At 32.2% G+C, this 25481-nt stretch overlaps 2 protein-coding genes and 1 long non-coding RNA gene across 5 annotated transcripts; 2 read left to right on the plus strand and 1 right to left on the minus strand.

Annotated features, from left to right (window-relative positions):
* Positions 1 to 282: 282 nt before the first annotated feature.
* Positions 283 to 3308, plus strand: LOC125422965 (putative laccase-9). The gene is made up of 6 exons (XM_048475680.2): positions 283 to 390; positions 614 to 765; positions 888 to 1132; positions 1637 to 1762; positions 2007 to 2598; positions 2927 to 3308. The coding sequence occupies exons 1-6, from the start codon at positions 283 to 285 to the stop codon at positions 3306 to 3308; spliced, it is 1605 nt and encodes a 534-aa protein (XP_048331637.2).
* Positions 3309 to 5356: 2048 nt separating this feature from the next.
* Positions 5357 to 12348, minus strand: LOC107409221 (polypyrimidine tract-binding protein homolog 3). 2 transcript variants are annotated; one of them, XM_048475555.2, is made up of 15 exons: positions 12148 to 12348; positions 11323 to 11390; positions 10195 to 10266; positions 10038 to 10114; positions 9805 to 9886; positions 8642 to 8765; positions 8235 to 8299; positions 8085 to 8134; positions 7927 to 7968; positions 7788 to 7839; positions 7617 to 7638; positions 7466 to 7479; positions 6823 to 6930; positions 6599 to 6742; positions 5357 to 5822 (listed from the first exon to the last, which is right to left on the minus strand). In XM_048475555.2, exons 2-15 carry the CDS (start codon positions 11377 to 11379, stop codon positions 5433 to 5435), a joined length of 1299 nt encoding a protein of 432 aa, XP_048331512.1. In that variant the 5' UTR covers positions 11380 to 11390; positions 12148 to 12348; the 3' UTR covers positions 5357 to 5432. The 2 variants fall into 2 exon arrangements, with proteins under 2 accessions (XP_048331512.1, XP_048331511.1); XM_048475554.2 differs by having other exon boundaries at positions 7581 to 7638.
* A 7801-nt stretch (positions 12349 to 20149) lies between these two features.
* Positions 20150 to 24516, plus strand: LOC125423054 (uncharacterized). 2 transcript variants are annotated; one of them, XR_007241619.2, is made up of 3 exons: positions 20150 to 20454; positions 23438 to 23939; positions 24034 to 24189. It is a non-coding gene; the product is annotated as an uncharacterized LOC125423054 (long non-coding RNA). The 2 variants fall into 2 exon arrangements; XR_009639102.1 differs by having other exon boundaries at positions 20166 to 20454; positions 23438 to 23558; positions 24172 to 24516.
* The last annotated feature ends 965 nt before the right edge of the window (positions 24517 to 25481 follow it).

The following is a 25481-nucleotide window of genomic DNA, read 5'->3' on the forward strand; positions in this document are numbered from 1 at the left end:
ATTAAGATGACAAGGCCAGCCTGGGCATGTTACACGGTTATATGTGTATATATGGAATTATAGGATCCAATATATAATTGAATTCATACACGTTTCAAATTATTTAGTATTGCATTTTCCATGCAGATCCTCTCTGATTTCTTTAATGCAAATCATTCCAAACTGTTTGAAACTTTTTGCCTATAAAAAGTCCATCAAATCAATCACAAAATATCACAAAATCAGCAAAGGATAGAATAATAGCTTGTCCTTGATATAATATATATCATCCTATAGTAGAATATGGGATTGAAGAAAATGGATTTGATATTGTGGTTTATTGGGTTTCTGTTCTTGAATGGTCTAGTGGAGCTTTCTACTGCTGCCAACATCCATCATTATAGTTTTATTGTAAGTTTATTATAGTTTATTACATTAGATAATTTATTATATTGGATATGACCCAAATGCATATAATTTATAGGATATTTCACTTAAATTATATGTACTCAGATGCTAGATATCCAATAGAATAAAATTATATATATATATATATATATGAATGTATTTAGTTTTTGTGTTAATTTAACTTGTTTAGTTTGTATATGTTGCATGTTGATTGTGGTTAATACAGCTAAAGGAGACGAGCTTCACAAGGCTGTGCACCACGAAGAACATGCTGACAGTAAATGGAATGTTTCCTGGTCCAACCATTACAGTTCGCAAAGGAGATACAGCATTCATCAATGTCCACAATGACGGCAAATATGGCGTCACTATTCACTGGTAATTAACTTTTAAGTTCTTAATTTCAGTATCAATGAAACTCTAAATCATGATCGAATTCTCATTAATTTGAGGGATTCATTAATGTGTGTGTGTATATATATATATATATATATTTGTAGGCATGGAGTAAAACAACCGAGAAATCCATGGTCGGATGGTCCAGAGAACATAACACAATGTCCGATTCAACCGGGGAAAAACTTCACATACGAGGTTAACTTTTCCTCTGAAGAAGGAACTCTTTGGTGGCATGCTCATAGCGATTGGTCTCGAGCCACTGCTCATGGCCCCATTGTCATTTTACCTCCTGTCGGAAACAGCTATCCTTTCCAAACTCCTTATCAAGAAAAAACCGTTCTACTTGGTATAGTATTACTATATACTACATACTATGCGCGCGCGCGCGCGCGCGCGCACACACACACACACACATACACACACACACACATATATATATATATATATATATAGGATAATTTTATGATGCGAAAGGTTCGCATGCAGATTGCATTCAAAACTGATGTTTTTTGGATGCAAGTGTCGGTTTTGTTGTTTTGGATGCGTCCACACCGTAGAAAGACCATATATATATATATATAGCAATTTTCTCATCAGATAATTCTAAACGAATTTATGTCAGAGAAAAAAAAAAAATCTAATATTACATGTTACCTGATATATATCATAAAACATGTTACTTGACAATGTTCTGTTTGTCCAAGATTTCTTAATAAAAAAATTTATGTATATATATATACATAGCCTTATGTTAAAATAAAAAAAATTCATATACAAGTTTTATTTGCACTTATATATATATATATATATATATATATATATATTTTTATGTATAATATTGTATTTGTAGCATCTTGGTTTAATGAAGACCTAAAACAAATATATGACAATTCCACGGCAACTGGAGCTGAGCCAGATCTAGCAGATGCATACACCATCAATGGTTGGCAAGGAGTTTCATATAGTTGCTCCAATGGTACATATATAAGAACAATTATATATTTGGAACGTTACATTTTTTTTTTTCTCTAGTACTATGGTTAATTTTCATGACATGTACTATAAGTTCTCATTCTATAATTAAATAGTTTCTAGGATCAAAAAATAAAAAATCCTAGAGGAAAATTCAACTCTAAGCTATCACTAAAAATGGAAGAAAAGTCATTAAAAATCACTTTTTTTTTTTTTTTTTTTTTATTGACAAAATTCTGATGTTGCAGAAACAACAGCATACCATCTTCAAGTAGACAATGGCAACACCTATCTTCTCCGTGTAATCAACGCTGCGATGAACATCGAAATGTTCTTCGGGATAGCTCAGCACAACTTCACAGTCGTGGCACAAGATGCTGCATACATCAAGCCCATCACCACAAATTACATCATGATATCACCTGGACAGACCATGGACATCCTGTTCACAGCAAATCAGAAACCAAGCTACTATTTCATGGCTGCTAGGCCTTTCGCCGACACTACAGCACCTTCTAACAACAACGCAACCACGGCAATTGTGCAGTATTCTGGCTCTTATACTCCCCCTTTAACCCCTCCTTTCCCTGACCTTCCTGGTATCACTGATAAGCAAGCAGCTGACAACTTCACAAACCAGACTAGATCCTTGGCAAACAGTGAATACCCCGTTAATGTCCCGACTAAAATCGACAAAAGCATCTTCATGGCCATCGCCGTGAATCAAATAGTTTGTCCTGGTCAATCGTGTGGAGGTCCAGATGGTAATAGACTCGCTGCAAGCTTGAATAACATCACCTTCAGCACCCCAACTCTTGATATACTTACAGCATATTACTGGTAATTAATATTGCAGTTAGCTTGTTAATTCTTCCTCTATATTTTTAACGCAATTTACTCGTAACTAATACCGGAAAAGGGAAAATACCTCCATTCACTATAAGAAATTTAATCTATAGTGAACTCTTAGCTACAAATATAGAAATTGACACCGAAAGTATGTATTTGTGACCCAAAAACAAAAATTGATATAAGTTTAATCTAAGAGTAACGATTAATGTGTTGACATAATTTTAGGAAGCAACTGTTGGTTTAAAAGTCATAAGTTTCAAAACGAGTACTGGTATACATTTATGATCTTTTACAATACAACCTTTTTTATATGCAGGAACATAAGTAATGGAACCTATACTCCAGATTTCCCAAGTAGGCCACCACATATCTACAACTTCACAGGAGATGTGGGGAACAGTACTATATACAACCCAGTTGTAGGAACAAATGTGACAAAAGTGAAGTATGGAGATGCAGTTGAAATAGTATTCCAAGGGACAAATGTTGGCAGTGCAGAAAACCATCCAATGCATCTTCATGGCTTTAGCTTCTATTTGGTTGGGACAGGTTCTGGAAATTTTAACGCAACTAATTCTTCTCAATCTTATAATTTGGTTGATCCACCCCTGGTTAATACCATTGGAGTTCCTAAGGATGGATGGGCTACTATCAGATTCTTTGCTAACAATCCAGGTGAAGTGTACATGTCTTATTAACAAAAAAAGTGTACATATCTGGACTTTTGAAATTTTTCATTGGATATCACTGTCCAGCTTATATTGGAAGCCTAATATCTTGATAATTTATGCATAAATTATGACCTTATTCGATTACGCATCCCATCAATGTTATATGACACATAATTTAAAATATATGTTCCACCATAAATGCTTAAGATGTGTATCCGTACTTTATTAAAATTATTATATAAAAAGGAATGTATATATTTATATATGTTGATTTAATTAAAAAATTTGGTATTTTAAATGTTATTTTGACTAATAAAATGTATATTTTTTGTTTATATTTTCAGGGGTATGGTTTATGCACTGTCATTTTGAAAAGCATGCAAGTTGGGGTATGGCCAGTGTGATCATAGTGGAAAATGGACCCACTGAGGAAACTAGCATCAGGAAGCCACCTTCTAATCTGCCTTCTTGTTCTTTACCTTGACACTAAATTGAAGCTCCACTTTTCAAAGATAGAGTGGAAGGAAATTATTACCATTTTTTTAATATAAGTTTTTAAGTTTTAGCTGTGTTTTCATTTGTATAAGGAAGTACTCATGAAGGTGATTCAGATGCCTTGAACTTCCATTTGTAATACAAATCTCTGCCAATCAACATAATTTGAATAAACTACTTAATGTTTTCAGAAAATAAGTAGTAACAAATATTCAAATTGTTGAAAAAAGAGTAAACATAAACTAACAGAGAAATCAATCATGAGAATTATCTGTCCTTCCAATCAAAGAATCACGAAGATTGTTCATCAGATTTTCCTAGAACTCAAATCGAATCAATAATCCTTCGCGAATCCTTCTCCAGAGAAACACTCTTAGATCAAATCCGTGTATTGGTCCTCCACTAAAATTTTGGCCTAGCTTGTTTTGTCTATCTTTCTATGTGGCTTATGTCACAAGTCTATCTGTTCTTGGCATACGAATTGTCTATGCAAGACATGGTACTTACACAAAGATGAATCAACCTCTTTGTTCTTGGTATATAAGTTACTTACGCAAGCAAGAGCAAGACTTGGTACTTCCCAGAAATGAATCATCGTTATATGTACATACTTTTAACATTCCCCCTCACAATTTGATTAATCTTCTTTTGAGCACAATTAGATCCTCACATAATGTTTTTCTAATTGAAGTTGTCAAGTTTTAAACACTAATACTCATGGTTTTCAAACTCTTAATGCCAAAATTGAATAATCACTTTTTTTAGACGCTAATGGAAAGTGTATCACCCTTGTCTTTATATTTTTCTTAAGAGGTCTGTATCTCACGCCACCCATTGAGATTTGAAAAGCTAATAACCAAATTGAAAATTAAGTTCCACATGAGATCCATGGGCTAAATCATTAAGTTGTCTTAGACTTAGATACATCAGATGCATAACATTCATATCATGTATTATTTTATGCTCCTTTCTCCATTAGGGGACCTGAAATGTATCTGAAAGAGAAACAGGGAAGAGAGAGAGAGAGAGAGAGAGAGAGAGAGAGAGATGTATTTCTCAGTCTGTTAGAAAGAGGGGGGCGAGAGAGTTCAGAGGGAGAGGGAGAGGGAGAGGGAGAGGGAGAGAAGAGGAGGAAGAAGAAGATAGAACTTTCAATCAAATGGGTGGAAAAATATATGGAAATGGTTGCAAATACAACAGAAATGGCCTGGTTAGCCTGAATTAGAAGAGATTATACAAGGATACATGTGAGATCCCTCTGGAGGAAAAAAACGAAAAAACCAAAAAAAAAAAAAAAAAATGGGCACACTTCCCTCATCCTAATTATCAAAACTGAGGATATCTGCAAGCTGAGACCTAACCCCGGAACCTAATGAACAATTAATACAAGCACAAGCTAAAAAAGGAAAAAGGAAAAGGAAGATTAAAAAAACAAAAAAAGTTAGTTAGCGGATCCCGCCAATACAATTGCAATCGAAACCACCATTACAAGGAAATGAGACAGCACAGAAGACCGTCAGCTCCAAATAAATAGTTCTTTTCAGTCAGTCCTTAGCCCTATTATGCTTAAGAATCCCTGCTTGTGTTTTTTTTTTTTTTTTTTTTTTTTTTTTTTTCCTTTTTTCTCTTTTTTCTTTTCCCCCATATACAAGGTTCTTATATCGCCTGCAATTGGGAAAAGGAAATCCGGATTATTGACCCACCAACCGAGCTAGCATGCTTGCAGACAAGGGCTTCAGTAGCTTGCTCCTCAGTTTCAAACAGAACTAAGGCCTGCTTCTTTCCGGTCATCTCAAAGAGCTTGGTGTTCACAATGGTGCCATGTTCCTCTAGGTGCGTAACAATCTCCTCTTCTGTGACATCTTGGGGAAGAGAGGATAGGTGAATCATCTTTGTTGGAGAACAGCAGTACCTGTAGTTCTTCGCTGCATTGCGGTTAAAACGGTTGAGATTTGAGTTCATGTACTCGTGCGTGTCAGCACCTTGAGTTATGTTTGGATGCTTTGAGAAGTTAACCTCCAATCTCTTCCCAAACAGCATTGCACCCTTTACAAATTTGAAAATAATAAACAAAGTAAATAACAAATAAATAAATTAGCATCAGGTTCCCACATAAACAGTACTCAACACTACATAAGAAACCAAGGTCAACCTGTATCAGAAATTGAAATCAAAGAGATCTGTTCTATGAAGTCCTATTTCATTTAAAAAGTTCTGTTATATTTACTAGAAAATAATGACTGAAATTACACAAGTAATGTATTTTACCCAGTAGAAGCACAAGGTTGTTAGAAATATTTTCAGTTTCATACTTAGGATTCTCAGAAAATTATAATGGGAGGATATTATAGTTAAGGAGCAATTAAGTGGGTCACTTCCTGACTTGTCTACCACTAGCTCTATTATAGATATCAAGAACTTGGACTGTATAAAACAAAACAAAAGAACTACCTCCATCAACATTCTCAAAGACATTATAAGATTTCTTAGGTTGATATAATCATTATAAGGCCTATATTTCTTTTGGCCAAGGCTCAATAAGGCACTTGAGCCATGTTGAAGTTTTATAAGAAAAATGGGAAACAAGCCAAAAGCAGTAAGCCTCTACATCTTGTGGTCCTGTGGAGCTATCACACAAAATATTATCAATTAAGAAACCCGAACAACAAAACAGTAGAGAACTCTTTTAGCTTTGTTCTTTAGCTAGATTGAAAAAATTGACACCATCATATTTCAAAGACAATCTGATAACTATCAGCAAAATCAAAAGATAGATAGTTACTATATTATAAGAAACACATGATTATCTTTCACAAACCAACCTTCAAAAAGTGTACTGCCAATTCAGCTTGGAAGCCATCACCCATCTGAACAAGTGCATGATCTGGTTTATTACGGAGAAGTTTAATCCTCACAATATTTCCATAGATGGAGAACAGGTTAAAAAGCTTATCCTCATCTATTCTCTGGAATAAAAGATAATGTGTCAAGCATGTTAAGAAGGAACTAGACTCAAACTTAGAAGAAGAATAGTATAATTACTTACATCAGGATTTAGATTGGAGACAAGGACTGTACACCTGTCATTTGTCCCACTTATACCAGGCGGCAAACCTCCACCAAAGGCAGCCGCAATTGCAGCCGCATTAGCCATCTAGTTCAGTAAAAAGAAACAGCGAGGAATTACATTAACTTATATGAATCATTTGAGGTGACAAAATCAGTAATGAGAATCTCTTAAAGTTAGAGAAGCTGGAATAATCTTGTTATGAGGACCAGCCATCCAATAATCTTATGAAGTGGCTATCTTGAAGACCATACCCTATGCTCTAAACTACAGTTATTATCAGTACAGCCACTAGGCCACATTACAACATACACAAACCAACAAAAAAGGGAAACAAATGATACAACAAGCTCATCCCAAGACAACCGATAAATATAGTAAAAAGTTATACCAATATATATTGGAAAATGAGCCAAATATCAGGTAACAGATGAACAAGGCATGACTCCAAGAATATTGGGAACAGTTAAACAATATCACAATTAGAAAAAGACAAAAAAGTAGCAAGGAGCAAGATGAGCCTGTCGATAGTCAAGTTTTCCCATATTGTGCATGGATAAGATAAAATCCTCAGCTTGAACTCTTGTTGCAAACAAATTTAACATAGCTGAGCAATACCCACCTGTGGAAACGCAACTGGAACACAAGAAAAGAAAGATTCACATCAACAGATGAGTATGAAGCATAAATTGAAATTAACAAAGATCTAAAACATATGCAACGAATAAATAAATCACCTCCCCTGGCACCAGTAGCTTGAAGCCCATACATACCTCCTGCATCACCATACCCAGACTGTAGCACAAAGGAACAGAGGAAATTATAGATTAAAAGGCAAAGAACAACTTGAGACATAATGTCATAAATAATTCAAAATAAATAACAACTTGAGACATAATATCATAAATAATTCAAAATAAATAGCAAAAGAGAATGGAAAAGACCTGCGAGGATCTTCCTTTCTGTTCAGAAGGCAGATTAGGATTTGTGAAATCCCTAGACAAAGAGCAAATAAGAAATAAATTAAACAACAAAACGTATAGAAGAAAATTAAATTGAAAGCCATTTAGGAAACTAACCCACCTGGAACGCTCATTATTGTAGTTCACTTGTAACTCATCGAGACTGGATTTTAAACATAAAATTGAGAATGAATTATATCATAGAAAATAATCAAAAGGAAAGCTTATTATCTTCGCAATAATAAATTATATGAAACTGGCACAAGCTTTGAAACCTACTTGGAGAACTGAATGTCTAATTGGCAGCAGCCATCATAAATATTACGACCCTACAAAGTATCAAAGCATTAAAGCATTTTTATAAACTTTAAGAAAATCAGTTGTAGATGCAAACAAAACCTCAAGTTTGAATATAAAATTTATTGACACCTGCAATGTAGTTCTAGCTGCAACTGCACTTTGGCGTGATTGATACTGAATGAGGGCCTGAAAACCTAAATTGTTCCGCGAAAGAAAGTGGGAAACACATTAACAAAATAAAAATTGCATGTTATTTCTATTAAAGAGAGCACAGGTTCTTCTTAACACTTTAGGCATGCATATAGTTAAACTCCCACAGCATAGTACGAATAGAATCTAAACCTCTGAATTACAGTTGTATAGGACTAAAAGAACTAGCCCAGATAAAATGGTTAAAAAAAAAGCAAAAAGAAAAAAAGGAACTTTCCAACATAAGACAAACACAATAATGCATCAAACTATAGACCAAGTGCCGCTCAAAACCAAAGAGGCAGACAGAGAAGAGAGATAGAGAAAGAAAACTTGAAGAAGCTGACCAGCTGACTTCTGAAATGTGACAATCTTCTCCACAAATCCATGAGGAAAAAACACTTGATGCAGCACCTCCACTGTTATAGGATATAGCATATGATGAATTGTAACTAAGAGAATTCGATTTGGCTGAGCATCCAAACAGTCCCCGACAGCAGACCAGCAAAGAGACAGGAGAGAGAAGAGAATAAATAGAAGAACAAAGACAGAAGAAGGAAAAACTAAATATTAAATAACTATTTATCACATGAAATACAGAAAGCATAAGCGTGAAGAAGATAAAAATAAAAGGCTGAGGTGAGAAAATAGGTTTCTAGAAAGAAATTCAGAAAGGGTTAGAATTTTATGGGTAAGTAGCATAATGGTTATATTTTCAGTCCTGTCATATTAATATGCCCCAACCCTCATTAAAAAATAACACCATCACCTAACCATAAAATTAACAATACAACACAAAAATCCCTTGTTTAGAAGTATTTGGTAAAAAGCAATAAATATCATAATTGTAATGGACAATATAGATAGAATAATTTTTAGAATTTGGAAATACTTAAAGAATTCAACATGACCAGATCGAAGTCCTTCAATTCACATAACTAAGACAGGTACGGAGAAGAATAGGTTGAAGAGAAAATGAAAGAATGGGGTTGAGGAGAAAAGAGGGTACGAAGATGTCATTTAACCAAACACATAATTTAAGCAAGTGGGGACATTAATGTCCTTTCAACTATAAAATTTAACTCTTATTAGCCTCCATTAGCTGAAATGGTTAACTGCTATAACAAATTTATAATCCAAAGGGCAGTACATGCAATTATTAGACACTGAATTGGTATGTGCAAAATTTTTAAACTATAAAGGATATTTCTATGGTTTACCCTTTGCTTCATAATACATGCTACTTCAACTACCAGGTCAAACATCAATTTCCTACACCCAAAAAAGTAATTTAAGATATAACCTAACTTGAAAAATTACAATTCACCAATCAACCTTCTACAACTAAGTAGCCGGATGTCAATAATTATGGTCAATATGTATCTACTAATAACCAACAAATAGATGCAACCTCAAAAAATTAACTCTCTTTTTCTGCTCCATTCCACACTTTAATAAAAAAGATCTAACAGCATTTTAATGCTAAAATATAGGCCTCGAAGAAGCCAACCTCATCTCCTCGTCCTTGAGCATTTTGATCCATTGTTGTTAATTCCTGATGTGATGAGAACTGGACATAAACATTCCTTCCCCTGGGCAATAATAAAAAGAGAACCAGAATTCATATGGCATATCAAATGTCAAAATGGAGGAGGGAAAAAAAATATATTGCCATTGCTATGCAATTTTCAGATTAAATTTACATAGAGAAATCCATTTGAAGAGTATGTAATATCTTTTTACCTTATGGCCGGTTGGACATTTGCATAAAATTGCAGTGCATTGACTGCAGAAGGAACATCTTGCATTTGTATAAGAGCCTGCACGTAGACAATAGATTAAATCTCAGTTCAACTCTAAATGTAAACAGCTGTCCCTACCATAAATTATGTATAAATACCTGATTCTTTGCACGAAGCATCACAAGCTTAGTGATGACTCCAAATGGCTGAAATAGCTGAAGCAAATCATTCTGGTATAACAAAGGACGTATCAGAATTGAAAAACATTTAACTGGTCAAAAACCCCAAGATGGAACTCCTTTGAAAGTAGGTACCTTCTCTTGGACAACATATACTAAATTATTCAACATTACTTGTATCATTAATTCTTCTTTACGTTTGACAAGTATATGCCTCCTTGCTATAATGTCCATGATTATTACCTAACAACTTTGATTAGTATACAAGTGGACTTACCAATCTTATGAAACATAGCTATGCCACCCCCTTATATTACAATCTGTTGCCCATACTAATGCCTAATCAAATAATATAAGTCAGTATTTCCATTTTCCATCTACCACTCAGCATTTTGAATGCTTGCACATATACAAGCAATACAAAAAATGTCGGGTGTACAAAGTTCGGAAAAGTGACTAAGAAGTGGCTACCATTCCAGAACATACAAAGTTTTGTTTCATTTTTTATAGGAACTTTGAACTCAGCTTCCTTGTAACACAAAGGCATTCCTAAAAACACTCTAGAAATGTGTACTATGTGTCTAGTATAAGTATCAGTGTTTCATCCTAATTACATGCTAAATAGTAAATACGACAATACCACCATTGCCAGCAAGGCACAGGTCAACTCATCTCAATAAAAGAAGTCAAATGAAGACAGGAAGATCTGTTGTTTTTAAGTTCTATATATGAAGAAATAACTCCTAATCCTTTTAGCAAAAAATTATCTCATTTCTACCAATTGTTGATAAATGAAATACTAGTCAACGTATCTCTATCAACATGCAAATCATAAATCAATCTAACTGGAAAAACTTATTGCTTTCATTACCGTCATATCTATTCCATACCTCGATAAATTTTGTTCCACTTACACATAATTTCCTCTCATCCTATTTCAAAGTAAGCATCAAAACTAACCGGTATAAAAAGAAATTTGAAATTCAAAAAGAAGTTTTCAAATTCCAATAAGCCAAAAATTTGAGTGTACCTTATCACAACGTATAAAAAAACTTCATATTTACGCTTAAAAGAAAAGAGAAACAGTAAGAAAGAGAGATAACATACTTCTGATATTTCATGTCCAACGTTCCGGACGTGAATGACTTTGGAAGGTTCTGTCATTGTGAAGCACGCTGTAACAACCACAGTCCCAAATTTAGCATCCACGCGCAACATTAACACCACAGTCTCACACTAAGAACACAGCTAGAGACACTCATTTACTCGAGTTTACATGCATCCAATGCACATTGGAAATTCAAAATCAGCAAAATTGCCCCATTTCAAACGAAAAAAGAAACTAAAAAAGAAAAAAAAAAAAAAGAAGAAAAAACCACACCCAGAAAATAAAATGGTTTCGAATGTAAGTAACAGAATAACCAGAGAGCTTAAAAAGGAACAGTATTTAAGAAAGAACAAAGAATGCACAATCATTTTCTTTTCCAACAAAAACACACAGAATTCACAAATTGCATCTACAATAAGCGAAACAAACACCCAAAACACAAGAAATAAGGAAATCATAACAAAATTTCCAATACCCAGAAAGAACGAGTATTCGTTTAACCAAAAAATAAAAAAGAGAGAAAGAAATATATATATATATATATATATATTGCTGAGCAAATTAGAAAAATCATGAGCAAGTAAAAAAACCCTAAAGAAACCCGTTTGGATGCCGAGAAACAGAGAAGTTAAAGCAACCAACACCCAGTGACGGATTCGCAGCTAGCAGCTTAAAAAAAAAAAAAAGAAAAAAAAAAAAACAAAGAAAAATCCCCTTCGCTATTTCTGGGCCACCTAATAAACTCCTCCACATTCAATTCCAAGCGGCAAGCAAAGATCAATAATCAGAAACCATAAAGAGAAAGAAAGAGAGTGAGCACTTGCCTTGCCTGAGAGAAAGAGAGAGAGAGAGAGAAAGAGAGAAAGTGGATTTAGAAATTGCACAAGGTTTGGAGGTCGAAGAGGGAGTTTTTACGGAGAAATTGAGGATTGCGTAATAGATCGAGTGACTCGCATGTTGTCTGTCCGGCCTCTCTGTTTACCCTTTCTTTGCCCTATTTTTCCCCTTTTCTTGTTTTCTTTAATGTTTATGTTCAACTTCTAAATTTTATTTTTATTAAATTTTTTAAAAAATATATATTATGAATTTTACAAATATCAAATAATTTTTTTAAAAAAATATTACAGTAAATATATATATATATATATATTACCATCTTACTAATATAAGTTTATGTAATAATAATTCTGATGTCTCCAATCAAAGTATCATTGAAAGGGAAAAAACCACCAAAATAAATGGGACGTAAGTAAAGGGACTCGTAAGTTTCCAAGACTTTTGAGCAATGTGTGAGCGAATGAAAGTCAGTGGTTCCTGAGGTCCATTGATCCATCATGACACTCTTTTTTATTTTTATTTTTCAAACCTTTTGGTTTTGGGGACAAACAAAAAGTCAAAAAAATTGTTACCAACAAAAAAGTACTGCCAATAAAATTGGTTTTATAGGGCTCTAGTTGAATCATGGATGCTGATGGGCCTAACAAGTCCATGATGGACCATAAAACCCCTTTTTCATCAAATGCTTATTTTCTTAAATAAAAGTTTCTAGCTTAACAAAAAATATATATATATATATATATATATGAAAATTATAATTCATTAATTCATTCTCATTCTTCAACCCATTTAGAAGTAGAAATCACCTAAAACAAAAAAAAAAAAAAAAAAAAGGAAAATCCATCCATTTAGAAATAAAGCCACATGAGACTAGACAAATGAAGATAACCTCATTGCAAAACCGAAGGTTTTCTTTCTAATAGTTTTTAGCTTTATAATCTTGCTCAGTCTCGGAACTCTAGAAAAGCTTAACTGTTTGGCTCATTTTACGTAATTTTGGTAATTCTGTAGATGGTGTAGTGAGCCCTGATTTCCTTCATAGATCCTTTTTTGAACTTGTATTGAAGGAGCGTGATCAGCAATCAACTCCTAATTTGGTGTTTGTGCCTTCTGTTTTGGTTAATAAAACCTTTTATTCAGCCCAAAAATAATAATAATAAATAAATACATATATATATATATATATATATATATATATATATATATATATATATATATATATATATGAAGATAACGTGGTTGTTTTTAGTCTATTAAAATGATAGATTGGTCCACCAGATTAGTCATTAACTAGTTGTTATGCATTTTCTTTCAAATGCTATTTTAACACTTGAGAAGTGGTATTTTTTGTTTGAATAATTAATCAACCAAAATTATCAGCAGTAAAAGCACCCTCATAACTATAATGAAACCAAAATTATTATGATAGATTGTCAAACTTAGCAAAGATGATGAAGTAAATACACTAAGCGCTCCACAAACAGGGAACTAATTATGAAAAACAATTATAAAAATTGAAAGAAGAAAGGAAAGAGTGAATAGCACTACCTCAACTGCATCATATCGCTGACCACTACACTTATCACTTGCTGGCTTAACCATACATAACACATCAAAAGGCAGAAAGAAACATGCCACATAACATAATTTCTTTAGATCAGATAACCAAATCAGCAAAAGCAATTCCAACATACTATTTTTGAAAATCCAACAAATATAATATAAATAGCTATAACTACAACAAAGCTAAGTTTTTTACAACACTATCATAAAATTATTTACAAGCGGCATTAAATAGATGTTGCTAAAAGTATATTTTCAACCTTAATTACAATTAATTACAAGAGACAGTTGTAAATGGACATAATAATTCCTATAATTAAAGTTAATAAACATTTTCACAATAAATAAAGGGTCCTGTATAAGGGCTATATTGTAAATGCATATTTAGTGTTTGTAATTAAAAAAAAATTGCTTATTTAGTGGTAAATTTAATATTTAGCGTGAAACTTGTCCCCAAAGTTATATACATGTCTATCTATATATATATATATATACGGAAATTCTATGGTGAGGACGGTTCGCATGAGGACCAGAGTATTAGTGACGGTTTTTCATAGTATTAACGACGGTTTCTTAAAAAATCGTCACCAATACTATAAAAAACCATCACCAATACTGTGGTCCGCATGAGGACCGTCCGCACCATAGACGGACTGTATATATATATATTCTTTTTTTTTTTCCTGCGTTGCTGAGAAGAGACCGTCATTGCTTAGAGGTATATTTTTCTTCTTTCCCAAAGTTGAAAAGGGACCGCCATTGCCATTGCTGAGAAGTTAGGGTTGTTGTTGCGAAGAATAAGGTGGCTCTTCAAAATTTCAATGGCTTTGACGTCCATCAATTTGAAATGCATATGCAGAAATGCATTGAGTGAGAAATTCATGAGATGATTTAGTTTAATTTCTTTGAAAAAGTCAAATATGTATGACTATCGGTGATGCTTTTATCGGGCTGCAAAATTGATTAAAGTTCGGAATCAAATCTGTATGCCTCGTCTGTTTCGATGAAAACTTGGATGGTGTTTATGAACTATTGGTCAAATTTGGAACTTTTGGTTTAGTTTTTTCATTTTTTTTTTTAATTTTCCATTATGAGCCATCAGTGAATTATGGTGTTTGGGAACTATCAGTGAACTTTCGATGAAGACTTGGACTGTCTTGTTTTTCCCTAATTTTACTAGGAAGATTGCATGAACATTTTAGCTAAATTAATTAATTAATAGATTAACTCTATTTCTGGTGAGATTGCTTATGACTTATAGCTAGTGCATGCTCAAGAGATATCTCTATTTCATCCATTTGACAAAAATGGAAGAGAAGAATGGAGGTCAATATGATTTCTTTTGCAAACTTGTAAAAAAGTTGTACCTTTACTATGATTTGGTTTTTTTGCTTTTGCTTGTGCTTCTTGATTGTATGTTGGGGGTCCTTCTGCAACAATTGGTGTTGAATTAGCACAAGTAATGAAGTCTTGAGAAGATAGGAAATGAAACAATAATCGATTTCCGGTTTAGTATATTTACCTAAAATTTGCTTCTTGTGTATATATGAGGTTAGCATATTTGCTTAAAATTATGAAGAACTTGGATATGGTTTATTTTCCATTGTCTTGCTGCACATGCAGTTTACTTGTTGTTTCCACCGCACAGTTAATGAAAATTAATAACCTATCACAAGGTCTTTAGTACTTTGTTGATTTTATGTGTGAGTTTAGTGCCGTAATTAGAATCATCGCTTTGATTGTCTTACATCATTCCTTGTAAAAATTTTTAATCTTGCTCTTTGAAAGGGAAGATATGCTCTTCTGTTGTGTTTCATTATCTAGTTGTTGTTTAATTTGTTTACAATGTAATTATCCTGTTTATTTTCTGGGTTTTGGTTTTTAATTAATGTTCTGCATTTCTTCTTGCTGCTAAAAGAAAGTTCTTGGCCTAGATATGAAGTCTCATCTCAAGCTTAGTTTTCGTTAAGAACTTGTTACATACTGCTTGTATAAATTTATCTGCTTTTGCATTGTTGATATAATGTTCATTTGCAAACTTTGAGTATTTTTTGCGCTGCTGCTGCTGCACTTTCAGCCCATCTAATGATGTGGGCCTCTGTTTGGGCAAGTGGTAAATAGCCCTATTTTGGATAGTGAGAAACAGAGCAAAATTAAGTAGAGAGAGAGAGTTTGAGAGGAAAAGAATAGAAGTTGAAAAGCAATAAGGTGGGAAAATTAACTTTCATTCATCCTATCCTCTTTACGCCCATATGCTACGTATATATACATATTACAAGAACGAGGCTTAGTTTTCTACTAATCATAACTCCCATAGACATACATAAAAAAAACTCATACAATAACTGGCAATAACACGATCTCATGCATAGGCAATTTCCATGCATGGCTATTGCACGTTGGTTCTCACATCCCTGGCTGATACACATTGGTTAACACATCTCTGCATGAGTTGCTACAGTCCTTTCTTAGGTTGAATGGGAATGTGCTATCCATGTGAGGTCCCCATCAATCCCCCCTTCCTGGAATCATCCTTGCCTTCAAGAATGAAAGCAAATTATATATGAGAAAACCATCTTTCATTCTTCCAAGTTGCATCCATATTGGTAGTACCTGCCCATTTAACCAACACTTCTTTCCTAGAATGATAATTTGCTCTCTGAATGATTCTAGTGTCTAAAATTGTTAGATCCCATCATTGCATGAAATGAAATATTTGGAATGGATGGTTCCTCCGGTAGTGTAGATTAATTCTTGTGGCCTTCTTGCTCCTCTTCTTTGGTACTTAATTCATTCAGCATAAAAAATTGAGGTTGTTCACATCTATGTCCAAGAACATACTTTTCATCACAATTGAAGCATAAGCCTTTAGCCCGTCGATCTTTAGCCTCTTGACTAATGAGCTGTTTAAAATTTAGTTAAGCATGCATCTCGTTGGTAGGTTCAACCCGTCCAGTAGGTGGTGGGCCCAAAAGTCTAACTGCCATGTCCTTTGATGCTCTAAGATTTTGCGTAAGTTCTTGCTGTCAATGGACCATTATAGATCCCCTTTTCTGCATTCGATTTCGCTCTTTAACCAACCAAGTTATCCCAATGGCATTTGTCAAAGTCCGAGGTTGTTTGATCTTTACATCCAAATGGATGTCATCTCGCAATCCTGCTATGCAATAGCCTACCAAATAAGGTTTCAACAAACCGTCAATTTGCTATGAGAGTTTTTCAAACTCAGTTTAGTAGGATTCAACTGAAGAATTTTGCTTCAATCTAGTAAGCGCTTTTGAGGGATCCTCATATTCCATTTGTCCAAATTGCTGCAACATCGCTCGCATAAACTCTGGCCATGTAAGGGGACCCTTAAACTTGCTTAACCATTGGCGCCATTAAAGAGCGATGCTTTCCAAGTGAAAGAAAGCCAACTGTACTGTTGAGCAGGCTCCACTTCTTTAAATTCCAAATATTGCTCATATTTGTATATCCATCCATTAAAATCATCTCCATCAAACTGTGGAAAGGAAAGCTTAAGTTTGGTCTGCTTTTCGTCCAATTGATGTATGACTGACCCTATCTCACCCTTTGAAATGTGAGGATGGAGAGAAGTCTCTCCTTCGGAGAATGGGTTAATCTCCTACTCTTCTCGCAGTTGGGATTGTTAAACTCACAAGACTTATAGCTCTGTCAAGATGTGGAGCTCTTGAACCTCAATACGAAATTCAGCATTAGATTTCCCCCTTGTGTCCAGGGCTCTGATACCAAATGATATGAAGTTCTATTTGGGCAAGTGGTAAACACCCATCTTTTGTATAGTGAGAAACAAAGTAAAAGATAGTAGGGAGAGAAAGAGAAATTGAATAGTAGAAAAAGAAGAAAAGGTCTTACTGTGGCATACAACCAAATCTTATCAAGCAATAAAAGAATAACAAAGTGATATTAGAATTCCAGCATGATCAATTATTTAGGTACTTGTTAGTCGCTATTAGTAGGCTTATATGCAAATGGCATATTATTTTTTTATATTCTTGTCAAAGGTATGTTTGCCAGATTAATTACAATAAAGGGACAGATGCTATAAATAGCAAGTAAATCAATATTTAGACTTATTAACATGGGATAAGCCTGGATAAAAGCCTTATTTAATGGTATGAAACATTGTCACCTAAACCTTCAGAAAGAAACTAAATATGAGATCAATGTTTTTTTAAGTAGGACTCAACGATACTCTACAAGTAAATGCTTGTGGTGAAAACCATTTTTAAAATCTAAAGTATGATAGGTTAATATATAGTCTGCATATAAGTGCATATTGTATTGACATCACATATAAAAGGAAATTAAGGAATTACAAATTAAGATTTCTAAATGCTGATTAATGGTAGAATAGGGTTTTCACTAAGAAGTTTGTTTCATTGTAATGTATATATTTGAACAATATCCTTGTAAACTCTCTATTGAAACAGTATCCTAATGTAGAATAAACCTAAATATAAGTATCAATTATGGTTGGTTTTTTGCATGGATGAGGGGAACTTTACAATATGAGGTGACTAAATGATACAGTTACGGAATTACCACTAAATGACACTATTGGTCATATTACAAAAGTGCACCCAAAAACATATATCATAGTATCAAAACATGCTATATATCCTGCCTCTACAAATGTTTGTCTAACACTAATTCATAAAATAGCTTCTACTGCCATGATAAATAATATTTCCAATGTTAAATGTTTAAATATATATATATATATATATAGCCATTATAATCAGCTCATAAAATCCAACTACATCAAAGTAGTGACGTCCTAACTTTAAAACAAAAATGGTTGTTTCATAGTACACATAGCCAAAACTACTCAAGCATTTACTAGAACACACCCAGAACATAAATAATATCCAATGGTGTGCAATCTTGAGTAAACAACAAATTGCTTAATACAAAAGAATAATGGACTATTATCATTTGTCATTTTTATCATTCTCTCATTCTTAGGATACAAATCCTTAAAAAGCTTATACTAATATCACCGAAACCATATTAGGAGAATATTGTGCATATTAAAACTCAACACAGTCTTATCAACATAGACTCTAACTAAAACAATTACAATACACAATTAACATTGTCTCAAAGAATCTTTATTTCTAGTACCAATGAAACTACTTTAAGATCCTTCTAATCAAAACAACTACATAACAATATTTTGCCTTAATTAATAGGTTAGTATTAATAAAAGCTAACAATATGCTTTCAACATACAATACTGTAAGTATTATATTGCTCCCACTGACTCTCAAACATATGCACAAATCAACAACATTCTCCTTAAAACCATTATAGATGACAACTCCATAAAAAAGAAATGAGATACTACAACCACAAGACTTACTTAAGACCATAAATTAATATTTTAAGCTTACAAAATAAATTTTCATTCCCCACTGCTCGGAAATCAACTGGTCGGACCATATATATACACATTTAAATATAAAATTTTATTTAACAAAGCAATTCTAACATCCATATAATACAACTCCAAATTGAAAATAGCCACAATCATCTTAATGATTATAATGGCTATATGGTTATAATGCAGTTAATGTAGTATCCTAAGTTTTAGTTTTACAAATAATTTAGTGTAATTTTGAAATATGTCAGCTTGTATTTTTGGAAGATGAGATAATATTAGAAAAAATAAGTAAGATCTTTGGAAGATGAGATTTTTTTTTTTTTGGGGTTAATTTTTTAAATATGTCAGCATGTATTTTTGGAAGATGAGATTTTATTAGAAAAATAAGTAAGATAGAAAAAAGTGAGTTTGTATTTTACATTATTATTTGTTTTTGAATTCCTTGCTCTTTTCGGTCTAGAACGCTACTATTACGAGGGCATTCATTGCCTTGCTGTGAGAAGTTGGATACACTACGAGAGATTTTCAAAAGTTAATTCAGACTCAACTTGGCATTACTTCTTCTCTGAAAGAGATCTAGAAGGTGCTTGAGGACATGGTTAGGGATGGGTGCTAATCCAAACCCAAACTGGGTCCAAGGTATTATATTATATTCTGTTTTGTATTGTTTTTTTTTTGTTATTTTATTTATTTATTTCTTTTAGTTACGAATTTTGGAAATTGGATGGAGGATGCAGGAGCTATAGCAAGCTAATATTTTTTGTTAATGAATATTTTTGCTTTCTCACAACTAGGTATTATAAAGTCTGTCCTTGAAACAATTAGTATAGTATGAACTAGGTATTATAAAGTCTGGCCATGAGACAATCAGTAAAGTGGAGGAGTTTGAGAGAGTGTAAATACTTATATTAGTAGTAGAATTCTTGAATGTATTGTATATCCTTAGTCTATAATATAAATGAGAAGAGCCGAAGGATTTGGTCATGTTTTACTATTCATAATGGTTAAAAAACGACCATCTTCTCAGCGTTTTTCTTTCTTTTGCGCTTTCAGTTTGCATGTCCATAAATACACTTCAGAGATCATTTTATTTCTTTATATTTAGGCATTTCTTTTAGAAATTTGGAGGAATTTGATGGTTATTGACGTCTTTTCAAGTATTTACTAACTTTTGTACGGGAAGTTATCTTTCCTTGCCTATAGATTCTTCTTTCCTTCTTCCATTGAAGTTTGGATTCACCCCAAAAGAAAAGAAAAAAGAAAAAAAGAAGGAAGAAAAGAAAAAGAACTCTAGAATCTGCTTCAAGATCATCTAGGTTATCTGGTGAGTATATATTTTATTTTATTTTTTCTTTCTTTTCCTTATTTATTCTTCCTTCCTCCTCAAAATTTGAGGTGAAGGGTGGATGGTTTTTGAGCAATTTTTAACATTATTTTTTATGATTATGTAGAAGCATGCAATCTTGCTTTGGATTTCTTTTCTTGTTTTTTCACCATTTTTTTGTATTTTGTTTTGTACGTTTTTGTATTTTTGTTTCCAATCTATGATATATTTTTTATTTGATCTGCCTCTGCTCTTTCTAAGATCTTTGATTTTTTTTTTTTTGGGTCTTTCTGCGTGGTCTGACCTTGGTGCTAAGCTTAAAGCTTGCTTTTGTTTATTTTTCCAAAATTTTACAGAGATGGGTTGGACAAAGAAATGGGAAAAAATGGAGTTTTTGAAAGAGTAATAAAAGAGAAGAAAGATGAAGAGAGAGAGAGAGAGAGAGAGAGAGAGAGAGAGAGAAAGAGAGAGAAAGAAAGAGTTTGGAGAGAAAAAATAGTACTATCCACTCACACATCAAAAAGGGCATCAGGTTCTCTTTCTATACAAAAAAGCAGGTTTGTACCGATTCACCACCTATCTGTGAATATGCATTATTAAGAGACTTTGTGCAGTTGGACATAGAGAGAGAGAGAGAGAGAGAGAGAGAGAGAGAGATAGAAAAGCAAAGAAAGAGTGAGAGAAAGTAGGAGAGAGAGTAATGTAATGTGAGATTTGTCATTGTTTTTCGAAATGTCAGTTTCAGTCCCTCCTTCCATCCCTCCCTCTCTCTTTAATTTCCAAACTCGCACAGAAGGCCCATGTTTGCCATACTAGAAGACAAAAAAATGATTAAAAAACAAAATATAGGTAGGTAGGACAAATACAAATAAATTTGTCCAATTTATATTATTCAAAGTAGTTTCAATTTCATTTTAATCTTCTTAGTTGATAAAGATAAAGAAGGTCAAGCGTTTTTGCTTCATGTTAATATTTTTCTTACAAAGCCAAATGGGATTCAATAAAGATGAAGAAAATCGAAAGTACAGGATTTATGAGTAGTTTTGATATAACGTAAATGAATCGTAGGATCACACTGCTGACTGCTTTGAATATCATTGAGGATTTTTAGAATTCTATCATTTTTCTTGGTTTTCAGATTGTTATGTTTTTTGTAAAGGATAGGGATGAAGAAACATATATTATGAATAGTTACACATGATCAAATTCTGTGACTATTCATATTTATATTATAATAACAGAAGAAGATTATATGCTAAGGATGTAGAAGCTACATATAATATGAATATGTTATTATTTGAATTTTTCAACCTCAAAAAGTGTAGATTTTGGCTCTTTTGTAGAAATAAAATTCCTTAGAAATTTGATTTGTTGTCTTGTTTTATCTTTAATTTTTGTTGGATATTAGAAGTTTATTTAAAAAAAAAATAGCAAGTATAGTTTTTTATTTTTTTATAATTATATGCTTTGTTAATGTTTCTTTGTAAATTTTTATTTATTTTTTGGTGTTAACTGCTGCTACATCTTACATTTGATCTCACTTTTGTTTGTTAACAAGTTTGGCAAATTCAGGTATTTATATATATATATATATATATATATATATATATATATTTGTTTCTTTTCTAAATATCTTTTTTAAAGTTTTTTAAAAAAATTTACATAATTTTAGTTTGTGAAATTATTGTGTTAGTATGTTATTATTGGTAGGTAGAGATAATATTGACAATTTCTCTACATAAGTTGTCATGAATAATGGTATAACTATTATTAAAAGGAAAAAAAAATATTGTAAACATATATGAAGGTGTCATTAAAGGTTTTTGTTTATTTTGTTTTTTTATTTTTTTGTTTTTTTGTTTTTTTTATTTTTATTTTTTGTATTACATGCTTGATTACTAGATTTATGTAGTTGAATATTTAAAAAAAATTGCTTTTTTTTTTTTTATATGTTGTGATTTTATCTTTTTATCCATCTTTTGTTTCTCTTATATATTTTTTTACCATGCATTTTCTATCGTGAAAACAGAATTTCGTGTGTTTAAGATTTTGGATATGGATTTATAGATCTTTATTAGTTGTGAATGCAATCTTGAAATCATAATGTAGATAACAAACCAAGGTTAAAATTGAAAAAAATGTACTTTAAAGTGGTATTAGCTATATGGATAGATAACCTGAAAAAGAGTTGTTGCTCGTTATCTTTTGTTGTAATCCATTAGGTTAATGCCTCAATATTCACCTCTGCTCTCTCCGCCCAATGCCACTTCAATGATCTAAGTTTGACTGCCAAGCCAACCTTCTAACAAGGCCTCATGGGCAATAAATTCCCTTTCAAGCTAAAAAATTAACATTTAAGCTTAGTAAAAGAATGACAAAAAAGCATACCTCTTTCTTTACCCAGTGTGTTCCTTTTAAAGCTCTCATTTTACATTTCTTGGTTTGATTCCTAACATTACCTTTGGATTTTGTCCAACGGTCAATTTCTTAACTGGTTTTTATTCGTAGATGGGACTTATCATTGCTATGGTAAAATCCTTCTTTTTGGTTTTCCTCTGGTCTTTCTTTTCATGCACACCATGCCATACTAGTTAACTTTGTATTTTAGTTTCCCAAGGTGGTTCACGGTTACTTAGATTCATGTGCATGATTTTTCTTTCAATAAGATTATACTCACGGCCTTGTTCTTCAGCATTTTAAGCCTAACAAACATAGTTAGGTTCTCTTGGTGACCTATGTTGGGTTGGTAATATTATAACAAAGTCATCTTATACTTTAGGACTATATTAGCACGGTACGTCCTATAATCTAATAGAAACAATTTGGTGTGAAGCTTAATATTTTCTTATCACATTCAATTTTGTATAATGTAAAATCCCTTATTCAGTTATAGTATAAGAAAATGTTGTACGCTAAATGCATTTCATATTATTTAATTTATGATTAATTATCACCTCTAATTGGTAATTCTTCTTTTATTTAGGTGCCGAATCATTGTTGATTTGATAGATGATTCTTCATCTTTGAATGCTACATTGTTCGAAAATCAAGCTGAAAAATTTCTTGGTTGCACTGGATATGAGTTGATGAATAACTCTGATGGGGTAATATAATTCTTTACATATCTGTTTGAGGAAATGAGTTGTCAGTTTTAACTTCTTCTTTGAAAAAACATATATAAATCAAGCAAATGCTTATGTGAGTACTAATTGTGAATCTTTTTTTTAGGATACTGTTAAAGATATTGAAAAAATTGCTATATTATCCAGTAGTCATAAGCTTCTAATTCAAGTTAAAGCATCTAAACATGAATATCATGATATTACAAGATGAAAATACACAATTTTTTTCTATTTATAATACTATTTCAAAAGAAATCAACACATTAATACTAACAAATGTTTCAAGCAATGCTGAAGTTAGTCACGTTTTAGAAATTGTTGAAGAGCAAAGTGGAAAATCATTGGACATAATTGAATTGAGAGGTATGAACATGTTTGATATATTATATCTTAAGTGAAATTACATGGATTTTTATTTAATGTTCTGATGCATGTATATTGGAACTTTCAAAATCAGATATGTCTAGAAATGTTGACGATGCTAAGATAGAACAAATGAGCAATGAAGATAAAGTCTTAGCTAATTTGGTTTCAAAGCCTATTACAAGAAACAATGCAACAAAGAAACTAAAGCTAATGGTTTCCAAAAGCGCAGGTGAGGCAGAACCAATAGCATTGAATGTTGAAAATATTTAGAGTTTGATGAAGGAAGTAGGAAGCAGCTTGCCAAGCTTAATGACAATGCTTAGTTTGTCATCATGGGAGCCATCTTTTTGTTAATATTGACATGATAGGTTACTATTAGTTCATAAGTAGATTATTATCAGTCTTTTGTGAACTCATAGCACATTTTGACTATATTATAATAGTAACACTAACATTATTATTTTGTATATTGCAAGATGTAATAAAAAATTGATTTAATTATAACCTAATACGTTTCTATTAAATCTTGCAATTTATCTTAGGAAGATAGTAATGATGCTAAGATAGTTTCATTTATGACACAAGTATTTTGTGACAACTTTTGTTTAATGAAAGTAAAATAGTGATTATAAGTTTTAAAGATTGTACTTATATTTTCTATGATCGTTTTTTATTTTTGTGTTTCTTTTAGTTAATATATAAATCCATGAATGATTTAATCTTATGATAATGAACTAGAATCAAAATAAATTGTTTATGTTTTAATTAGTTTTAAAATTAATTTATTTTCGGCAAATAGCTAAAGACATTTCAATAGGGATCGGTGTATTAAAAAAAAAAAAATTTGCAAGGATGAAGTTAGAATCTAATTAGGAATGGTAATGGTTTTTGCTTTTTTTATGTCTATTAATAGTTTAAGATTAAATCCTTCTAAAAGAATTGGAAAATATTAATTAAAAATATTAATTTAACAACTTTTTAATTCAAACTTTTTTAAATTAATTAAAAACTATTAAACATTCAAATTTTAATCCAACCTAGTGTTACAAATAAAGCTTCAACCCCTTTATAAAGGGTTTAGCACATATCACAATCATTTATAATGTTCTAGATATGTACATTTGACATATAGCTAGCTAGATTCTAAATTGTTCTAAGATACTTACAAGCAGTAGATTTTTTATCTATACTAATCTAAGATTATCTGAAATTCTCTAAGACATTTGGAAATTCTTTTATTTTTTAAAGAAAAATGTTGAACCTTCTAACTAAGGTTCAAAGATTTTCTTCGTAATGCGAGGTGGATGACACGCTACATCCAACAAGGAGGAAACAATAAGATAGGGAAAAAAGGCAGTTTCGATCATTGTTGGCATATGGATAGCAGAGACAGGAACTAGAAAAACAAATTGTAAACAAAGTTGTGTTCTTAAATCATTCAAAAAGATTTTTATAAAGACCTGTGAAAAGAGCATATAATTAAAATGGACAAGTGTCAATCAGTTAATAACTACCTAAAAAGGATGCTTTACAGATAGA

This window comes from Ziziphus jujuba, chromosome 5 (genome assembly GCF_031755915.1).
Source record: "Ziziphus jujuba cultivar Dongzao chromosome 5, ASM3175591v1".
In the NCBI taxonomy this organism is placed as follows: domain Eukaryota; kingdom Viridiplantae; phylum Streptophyta; class Magnoliopsida; order Rosales; family Rhamnaceae; genus Ziziphus; species Ziziphus jujuba.